General features: G+C 42.1%; 1 protein-coding gene across 1 annotated transcript in view; it reads right to left on the minus strand.

Annotated features, from left to right (window-relative positions):
- The window catches only part of RNF121 (ring finger protein 121), a 69,109-nt gene that overhangs the window by 15,627 nt on the left and 42,676 nt on the right, over window positions 1-10,806 (minus strand). The window contains 1 exon segment of the mRNA XM_006761040.2: window positions 3,482-3,704. Within this exon segment, the coding sequence (XP_006761103.1) occupies window positions 3,482-3,704 (223 nt within the window).

Consider the following 10,806-nt stretch of genomic DNA (forward strand, 5'->3'; position numbering starts at 1 on the left):
GGAAAACTCACGAGAGCAAAACCTGATACCCGAGGACCGAAAGTGCTGGCTGGGTGCCCACAGACAGCAACCGATGTTCCGATGTTCCGGAGAGATATCTCAGCTGGGGGCTGGGGGGGGGGTGTGTACACTGAGAACTCTGGGAACTAATCCCCAAGCTGGGCCCCCCTGCAGAGAGCACCAGAACAGAAAAGAGTACCCATATAACATCTGGCTGGGAAAAGCAGCAGGGTTGCTGTCTGCCAGGGAGTAATGGCTGAAAATTCGGGCACTCTCTTAAAGGGCCACCACACAAAATTATCTGTGGAGCCACCCACCTTGTGCTCTGGCAGAGGGAGGGCAGTGTGGACTAGAGCTGTGTGAGCAGAAGCCAGAACTGGGGACTCAGGGGTTAGAGCTAGAAGGCAGACACACCCGGTTTCCTGTGCTGAGTCATTCCCTTATGTAGTGGAGGACATCTTTCCCACACAGACATTTGCTATATACAAGTGGCCTTGCCTGGGGGAAGGCAGTTGACCCATCCTATTGGAAAATACCTTGCCCTGAGGCTACTGAAGATATTAAAAATAACAATTAGCCTCTGGGCAAAAGCAATTGCCCTTCCCTTTTGAAAAAAACTCTCCCACACCTAAGGACGAATGCCTGGGGGCAATTGAAGCCGAATCCTATCAGTCTGTAGGCAGAGGCAGTCTCTGGAGGCTTTGAGTCTTTGCCTGATATAATTAGTCAGAAAGAGCATTTGACACTATCCTGCACCAGAAGACTGAGAGGCATAGCAGATCTACCCAATAGATAGTCACAAACCCAAACACACAAGTAAAATAAAGAGACAAAGAAACAACCACAAATGCCCCAAATGAAAGGACAAGAGAATTCTCCAGAAGAAGAGATAAATGAAGTAGGGATGAGAAAGGAGAGAAAATTAATACAGCTGACATAGAAACTCTATCTAGAGACCTCTGGACCACCAGATCCCTTATTCTCACATCAATGGGGACACCAGGCTCTTTGCTTAGGACTTACTGAGAAACTTTAGTTACTGTACAAAGCTGTAACACCTTAACTGCAGTAACACCTCCACATATCAAGGAGCCAGTACTTTGTATCTTCCTGGTCTCAGACAAAAGAATAAAAGAGAGCATTAAAAGGTTTCAGCCTCAAATTCAGATTAGTTGGATCAGAAGTGAAAACTAGAAACTACAACTATGCTCAGAAAGGAACGAGGGAAGGCTAGTTATTCTTGTCAAGAAAGAGAATTCAAGGGAAGATGAATAAGAGGTAGAATTAGCTACTTTTATACCTTGGCATAGTTAATCTGAATACTGCTTTGCTTCTTTCTATCCACAGGCCAATAATGAAACGAATGATGTCTAATGACTCTGCTTCTGAAAATATTTCTTTCTGGAATAAAAGGGATCCTTAGGGAGGCACTCAAAGAATAACTCTGAATTAGATGTATGTGTGTGGTGGTGGTGGCATGGAGCGGGGTTGTGCAATGCTCCTGAGGGAGGAGCAGTGCTTCCTCGGAACCAATGAAAAGCAGTGTGGAATCTGGTTGGTTGAGTCCAGCTAGGTTCAGATAGAAAAGATGGTACCAGAATGTACCAGAGCCTTTTAAACACTAATATTAGTAGTCACTATTCTATCTGTAATGAGAGCTTATGAGCAATTTAGTAATTTGCTTGAATAACTAGCACAAGCCTATTTAGCTCCAGAGAGCCAACTAGGTTACTGCGAACCATGCTGGGGCCCAAGAAGAAAGCTCAAGGGTGATAGCTTCTCCGGCAAAGGAAAGGCCCCAAACAAACACCTTACAATGCCCTCCTCAAAGACCACACACAGGTCCATTATCCAGGGTTTGCACTAATCATGAGACACAACAGAAAGATGTAGAATTTTAGTTGGAATCTGGATTTAATGAGGTTTATTAGCTGGGTAACCTGAGGTAAGTCAAACAACATCTCTGAGACAATTTCACTACTGTCACAAATGGCAAAATTCATTCTTTTTAATGGCCAAGTAATTTTCACTGGTTTATACAGAGCCTGTTTCCTGATATATGTAGTACCAGCACATAGCTCAATAAATGCTGTGTGAATATATGTGGATGTTTATGAAAGTGCTTTGAAATTATAAAGCACTATCAAATATAAAAAAACCTCCCATGTTATGGACTATTTTCAGTAATTTTAAATAGAAGTTTATACTATTTGTTACTTGGTGATTTAATATGCTTTATTACACTCTGTCTTGATATCGCCCTACTTGAGGTAGCAATTATTACCACACTTTTAGGGATAAAGAATTCAGTGCTCAGAAAGGTGAAGTCAAACAAGTCATATAATTAACAAGTGGCAGAGCTGGTGTTTCCAATATGCATCCATCTGGCTACTGAGCCTGTATCTTCTATGAAATGGCCCTTAACATAAAGTAAACTCTATGTTACTTTATGTTACAAAGAGGGGCTCTGGATCACCAACTTCACCATGAAGATAAATTTTACTTTGTATAACCAGACTCAGACGGCCAAAGAAAGGCTTGCAGGACAGTGGAACATATGAGGCATGGGAAAAAGAGCAACCTGCAACTTGGAAGACTCTGGATCAGGTGGTCGCAGCTTTGAGGCTGGCCAGTTCCTCTGTTAGGCTCTCTTGGACCTGTACACGTCTCTCACGGCACTTACCAACTACACTGACACAGCTGCTTTCTCATCCATCTCCTCACTTAAACCAAGCACTCCTGGAGGGCTGGGACCATGTCTTATCCAGTTGTGTATCCCCAGCACTCAACACAGGGTCTGACACGTAGCATGTGCTTGCTGAATGAATGAATGAATGAATGAATGAATCTTTTTTTCCTGTTAAGTACAGATATTAAATGACCTCACAAGCTGGTTGGAGAATCACATAAGAAATGCATTTGGATAAAATACAAAAAAATATATAGGCAGGAGGTGCTTTGTAACCTCAAAGGAAGTATTTGTTGGAAAATTGCAAATTTGCTGAGATTCATTCATTCAACAAAAATTCATAAAGTAGGCTACTATGTGCCACGCCCTATGGTAGGGCCTGGATATACAGTAACAGACAGAATGGATGTGGTTCTTATCTCATAGATATAGGTTAGTGGGGAGATAGACTCTCAATATAATATTTAGTTATAAATTGTGATAAGCTCTATGAAGGAAAACTGCAGGGCACTATGAAAAAATATAACAGAAAAATCTAACTTAGAGTTCAGAGAAGGGTTCACAGAAGAAAATAACATTTTAAATGATACTACAATCATTACCAGGATTTGCTTACTCTATCGTTTGCTTTTAATGTAAACAGACCTTGAAATAAACTATAAGGTAAGCTATAGGTAAATATTTGGTTTTAAATCTGTGAATGGGAGGCGGGTCTCTCAATCAGCCTGTTTTGGTGGAGCTCAGTGCTAAGTAAACATGGCAGATAAAAACTGCAAAGTTTTCCATCTAAACCCACCCCCCTCCCATGCATCCCAAGCCATTAGCTTCAGGAAATCTCAATTCTCCACCTAAATTCTCACCTTGGGGTTGTCTGCACTAGTGGCTTTCGGGTGGCTCGGAAGGTGACAAAGGCTGTGACAGCAGAGAAGAAGATCCAGATCACTAGGAACCTCCACCAGTGCAGCTTCACTGTGAAATAGAGGGGAACAACCCACATCTGAAAGAGGGTCACCATCTGAAACACAAACACAAGCACTTCAGCTCCAGCCAGCTCCCTCTGCAGCTCTCCCCAGAAGTCCAGAGTGCATCTCAGGTGTTCCACTTCAGCCTGATTCTCTCCTACATTTCCAGTTGTGGATGAAGGCACCTCTTAGGGACCTAAGTTGGAAACCTGGGGCCATGCTGGACACTTCCCTTTCATCCCTCACCCAACCATTTATTGTATATATTCTCTCCTTTCCATTTGAATCTTTGCTGTCCCTTGGCTGGCGGACTATGACGACTTTCTTGTTAAGCTTCCCTGTGTTCAGTGTCTCCCCTTCCCACCTATCCTCCCAGGAGCTCTGGAAAGGAATCTCTAACATACAGTCTTGAACATGTCATTCCCCTGCTTAAAAACCTTCTAATGGTCTCCCACATATAGGATAAGATCCAACTCCTTAGACAGGCAATCAAATCACCCAAATATGGCCCCAAACTACTATTCCAAGGGTCACCTTCTACCACTCCCCATGCTTTTTAGTCAGGCTGTCCCGCTCAGGCTAAAACATCTTTTCTGCCTCGTAGCATCACTTCCGAGATACATGAAGCCTTTAGTCTCTTTTCTAGGAAGAACATATCTTGAGTTTCTAATGCTCCAAAGCATTTTCTTTTCTACCATCATTACAGTGCTAGAGTACAAGACTGCATTCAAATTCATTCTCTACTTGAATGCAAGCTCCTTGAGAACAGTCATTAGGCCGTATTCATCTGCTTCCTGTTCTAGAAAACTGTCTGGCACGTCAGAGATCCTCAATAAACTTAGATAAATTAGAGGAAAGCAGCCCACCGGTGTGGCTCAGTGGCTGAGCATCAACCTATGAATCAGGAGGTCACAGTTCGATCCGGTCAGGGGACATGCCCAGGTTACAGGCTTGATCTCCAGTAGGGGACATGCAGGAGGTAGCCAATCAATGATTCTCTCTCATCATTGATGTTTCTATCTCTCCCTTGTTCTCTGAAATATATTTTTTTCAAAAGAGGAAAGCAAGACTAGAACCCAAAGAGGGAGGCACATTTCTGTTTCAAAGCGTATCTGTTTCCCTTTCCCTCCTTCAGATATCTACCTCAGACTTAGCTGAAGAGTTCCAAAGGTAAAATACAACTCTAAGTCAGAACTTTGGACTAATCACCATTTTTTTGCTCCCCAATGCCTCCTAACTCTCTCCCAATCACTCAGCTTTCACTACATGTCACTTGTCTCAGGTGAGTAGCAGGTGTTAAAAAAAAGAAAAAGAAAAAGAAAAAGGATAATTAGCACTTAATGAAGGCTTTCTTCCTGGATTCTATTCTGGCTTCAACAAAGACATAATCAGGAGTAAGTCTAGGCATCAGTGTGAAAGGAGTGAAAAATCTTGCTGTGTTTTGTAACTTTCAGGCTTGAAACTTTAAGAGTGCAAAGCTATTCAACTCATAGCATGAAAGAAAGAAAGGGAGGAAAGGGGGAAGGGAAAGGGAGAAGAAACGGAAGGGGAAGGGGGAAAGGGAAGAATTAATTTAGGGACAGGAATAGGCTCTTTGAAACAAGATGGCCCAGTAGACGTGGATTCTAAGTTCTGTTATGCCTCCAACTCATTGGGTCATCCTATGGAGGGCCTTCCTCCTTGAAGGAAGAGTTTGACTTGATTTTCCAAACCATTTCAAGTTCTAACATGTGAAGACTCTATTAAGCAGTCTTGTATCCTAGACTTCCTGGCATAGTAAAACCAAGTGTCCTTATGACTTCGACTAAACCTAGCTTTTAGTTTTAAGTCCTAGCTCTAGAAATCATAATCCTCTCTCTATATATACCCCTCGGAGACCTAGCCTTTCCCCAGACAATCAGCAACTCTTGAGGCAGAAGATAGTAGCCAGAACCTAACCAATGCTCACACTCACACAGACCTCTGGCAGGCTAAAGATAACATCTTAACCTAAGGTATGTTTCAGTTCCTGAGCCATAAGGTGGAATGACCCTGGCTACTTTCCCAGGAGACCAAACAGAGGGAAGCAGGAAAAGACCTTTCCACTGTCTTCAAAATCTAAAGAGATGATTTATTACCCTTATCTCACCTCTAACCAGTCAGCTCTCAGCACAACCCCTAACCCTGGTGTCTTGTGATTTTGCCCTTATATAATCTATAACTTAAATGCCATTGAGGAGTTCAGGCTTTTGAGCATTAGCTTTCCGTTCTCCTGGGTGGTGCCATTCATAAAATAAAATACCCAGTATTTCTCCACTGCAATTCTCGGTACTTAGTGTTTAGCTCCAGTGGACAAACTGTTCTGTAATAAAAAATGTTTCATTGATTCATCCATCAAATATTTACTTTGCATTTACTGGGAAGAGGAATGCAGAAATAAACATGACCTCTAGTCCCTGTCCTCAAGGAGCTAACAGACTAGCAGCAGGAGAAAAACATAAATCAAACCCAATTTTAAAGATTCTATTAATCCTTAGACCCTTTCTGAAGTCCAAGTAGAAATCACTAAAGAACACATGAACAATTTCAAATGATACATTGAAATGACCAGAGATTTTAGATATGAATTTAAAGAGATCTAAATATGAATCCTAATACAGCTGTTTACTGTGTTATCTTAGGCAAGTCACTAACCCTGATAAGCCTCAGTTTTCTGAACTGTAAAATGGGGTTAACATATCTATTCTCATAAGGTTGTATAGGTCAAGGAAGTTAATGCATGAAAAGCTCTTTGAACAGTTCCTAACAAGGTAAGCATTCAATATAAGTAATGTAATAAATATGATGTAAATATTCAACATATCACCTCTTACATTTAAATAAGAGTTTTATATATATATATATATATATATACACACACATATACACACACACACACACACATATATATATATGATAAGCACAGTACATAACTCATAAAAAGCAGTCAGTAAATGAGAACTCTTATTATGGTTTCACATGATCAAAACTGCATAAAGTCACATATATAAAGGAACAAAGACTGCAAATGAGGTAACATAAATAATCAACATATTAAAAATGGTGGGGTACCCAGCCAATACGGCTCAGTCATTGAGCACAGACCCAGGAACCAAGAGGTTACCAGTTCAATTCCCCGTCAGGGCACATGCCCAGGTTGTGGGCTCGATCCCCAGTAGGGGTCGTACAGGAGGCAGCTGGTCAATGATGTTCCTCTTTCATCGATGTTACTATCTCTCCATCCCTCTCTTTCCTCTCTCTCTAAAAACCAATTAAAAAATATTTTTAAAAAATGGTGGGGTTAGGCCAGCCATGGGCAAACTACAGCCCGCGGGCCGGATCCAGCCCATTTGAAATGAATAAAACTAAAAAAAAAAAAAAAAGACCGTATCGTTTTATGTAATGATGTTTACTTTGAATTTATATTAGTTCACACAAACACTCCTTCCATGCCTTTGTTCCGGCCCTCCAGTCCAGTTTAAGAACCCATTGTGGCCCTCGAGTCAAAAAGTTTGCCCACCCCTGGGTTAGGCCCTGGTTGGGTAGCTCAGTTGGTGAGAGTGTTGTCCCAATATGCCAAAGTTGCAGGTTCAATCTCTAGTCACAGCACATACAAGAGTTAATCAATGAATGCATAAATAAGTGGAACAACAAATTGATGTTTCTCTTCCCCTCTCGCAAATCAATTTAAAAAGTGGCAGGGTTATAGAATCTAATAAAAGAGGAAGATGCAAATTGACCATAACTTCACAACGCCCACCAGCCAATCAGGAGTGAGTATGCAAATTAACCCAACAAAGATGGTGGGTTAATTTGTATACACAGGTGTTGAGCGGGTGGGACAATTGCATTGTCTCCATGGCAACGATGCAGGCATTCCTCACCGCCCCAGTAGCTCTGGGCCTCTGGGCAGCGTGGGAAGGCAGAAAGGCGGCTCCAGCCCTGAACAAAGGCAGAAGGCTGGAGCAAAGGGGGTGCTGGCAGCCAGGGGAAGGAAGGCCCATTCTTGCATGAACCTTTGTTCAGGGCATCAGGCCTCTAGTTTCATTATAATGTTTAATTTGTCCTTTCCAAGAAAAAAATAAATGACCTAAAAACACAAGGACCTGAGGCCACTTTCAGGTATCACAGCACTCTCCATTGGGAAGGCTTGAAAGCTAGATTCTGTTCAGGGTCTAGAAAGCAGCTGCTGGGGTGAGAGCTCAGTGCCTGAAAAAAGAGGCAGGGCAGAGGGGCTGAGTGAACACAAGTCTAACATGTGAAAATGGAGAGTGACAACTTTGCCTGGTTAATTTATTTGTTTCTACTGTAGTATGTATTGGCATTTTGCTTAATAAATTGAAGCCTCTTCATTAAAGAAGGCATCTTTAATGGCTAGCTTGGCAATAAGTGGCTGAAAGTCACTACGTCAGATTCTCAAAATAATGGCAGAGACTCTGGTGCCATCTGGTGGCAACACTTCATGCAGACACATTTAGTTCAATAGTTTCCTTAAGTTCTTGTGCCTGATGTGTGGAAGGCACAAAATGATGGAAAGCTTTGGCCATAACTTCTCTTTCAGGGTGTGGAGTGATGAGATATAAACACATAAATTGGGCAGCCATGCAAAGCATCAAGTACTGACATGAGAGTTCAGAGGAGAGAGGTAGCAGAAGCTGTCAGGGAAGACTGCCTAGAAGAAGCAGAGCTCTAGCTGGTTCTGAAAGAAGCTTGGATTTGGTAAGGGGAAGGGGGGAAGCAAAAGCCATTCATCCTTCTTTCCATGATCTGGAAAGACGAAGCTGAAGTGAAGACTATCCTGAAACTGACTCGCTGATTCATTCAGCAAACATTTACTGAGGTACAAACCAAATTTCTCCAATCTGGAAGGTAAGAAAAGCAATATCCCACTTATCTCCGAAATGCTATAAGTTAGATGCTAACAATAGCAGCCCACATTTAAATGGACTGTCTTTGTTTTAGATTTCATCTCAGGAACTATAATTCATGAAAAATCAGAAAAGAGCTCCAAATGACTTCCTTCCCTGGCACCAGCTGCCTTGTCAGTCTGCTGATGCTTGGCACTTATGACTTGTAGGATCTCATCACTTCTGTACCTTATGGGGACAGGGATCACCAACCATGCTTGGCTGAAAAGAAATACTGAACATGAGCTAAAACCAAATGTCCAGGTAGTATAGCAAAGTAAGACTCCCAGCTGACAGAACAATCAGCTTGAAAGAAGTGCTGATAAATGGACAGAGGTCAACTAGAGGAAGGTGTCAGGGAAATGCTCTACAGCTCTGGTCAATATTTTCATCAGTTATTTGGCTAAAAATACAAGGATCTGCTTAGAAAATGTGAATAGCACAAAGCTTGAGAGGTGGGGAAGATCATGGCAGTGAACATGGAAAACAGAAGCAGCAAAATCCAAAATGAATAAAGCTTTTTTCTAAAGTTCTTCTAGCTCTGACATCCTATGAGCTAATAAGCTGAGATGAGGAACCAAAACCATGCGATGAAACCTAACCAACTACCCAAGTATAGGATGGGAAAGGAATGGTTTAATAGCAGCTCATGTGAAACAGATCTAGGGGTTTCAGTTGAGCACAAATCACCAAGAAATATATGCCATCAGGGCCACTGCCAAAAGCACCAAAGCAACCTCATGCTACTTTAGCTAGGAACAGACCCAGAAAGAAGAAGGCAGCAGCTCTACTATTCTCTGCTGTCAAAGCATCCCTGGGATCAGGTCTTCAGACCACATTGCATAAAGGACACTGACATATAAGCATGCCAGGATTACAAAGGATCTGGAAACCAAATCAGGTAAGGAACAGCTGAAGGCAGCAGGATATTAGGCCTGGAGAAAACTACAGGATGGCCTGGCTGTAACCTTCAGTTATCTGAAGATCACCCGTAAGCAGATAGATATAGTCCATGCCCTGATAAGACCCACACACTGCTGGAATACTCTACAGGGTAGAAACTTTTTTTGACAATTTCTTCCTATCACACCCTCGATAAATGGTCAACCTTACCACAAGAGTGAGGCAGCTCCTTCCACTGCTAATAAATGTATTACAGAGTTCCTGACTCTGATAAACCTGCCTTTGTGTCCCTTCTGCCTCTGGGTCTAATTCTTGTCCAGAGACACAGAGAGTAAATTTACTCCGTTTCTTTTGATTACTTCACAATACCTAAAATTTCACATCTCCTCTCCCCAAGTCTTCCTCTCTTCAGGCAGAATCAATCAAGCAGTCATCTAACAAATACTGAGCACTTAGTGTACAGCATGCTAAGGACTGTGGGATTCAGAGATAAAGAACAAAACCTCCTCAAGAACTTAGGTCTACGGAGGAGAAACAAAGAAAGTAGAGGGTAAGTACTTAATGTAGAACCAAGGAAGGCTTCCTGAAGAAAGCAACCTTTGATCTGTCCTGACAGCCTAGTTGGTACAGGTGCAGAAAGAATCACGATGAGTGTTTCAGGATGAAGGAACATGGTATGCTTGAGAAAGTACAACGAGTATTTGAAAGTGTGAGAAATGAGGCAACAGGGGTAGGCAAGGCTCTTTGGAGGAGAAGGCTGATGTTTGCCTCACAGAAGTTTTTATTATACTGTAAAAAGCAAATTTTTTCTTTCTCATAGAAAGTGGCTTATAACCCTTTACTATCTTAGTCAGCATTCTCTAACCACATCCTAGTAACCCCCTTAAGGTCTTTTTTTTTAAAAATATATTTTATTGATTTTTTATAGAGAGGAAAGGAGAGAGATAGAGATAGAGAGTTAGAAACATCGATGAGAGAGAAACATCGATCAGCTGCCTCCTGCACATCCCCCACTGGGGAAGTGCGCACAACCCAGGTACATGCCCTTGACCGGAATCGAACCTGGGACCTTTCAGTCCGCAGGCCGACGCTCTATCCACTGAGCCAAACCGGTTTCGGCCCCCCTTAAGGTCTTAGCATGAGAAAAATCTATAGTACTTTAAAGATATCCAGCTGGGAGATTTTGCCCCTCATCCATTCCAAGAGGGAACAGCAGATCAGTGGATAGGAGTTTGAAAAGATGCTATATTTGGTAACAGATAGAGATGATGAAAGCTTCTCCTTGGAGATCTTTAAAAATAGGATACTTTTCCAGGCATAAACTTAT

This window comes from Myotis davidii, unplaced genomic scaffold (assembly GCF_000327345.1).
Source record: "Myotis davidii unplaced genomic scaffold, ASM32734v1 scaffold1377, whole genome shotgun sequence".
Taxonomy (NCBI): domain Eukaryota; kingdom Metazoa; phylum Chordata; class Mammalia; order Chiroptera; family Vespertilionidae; genus Myotis; species Myotis davidii.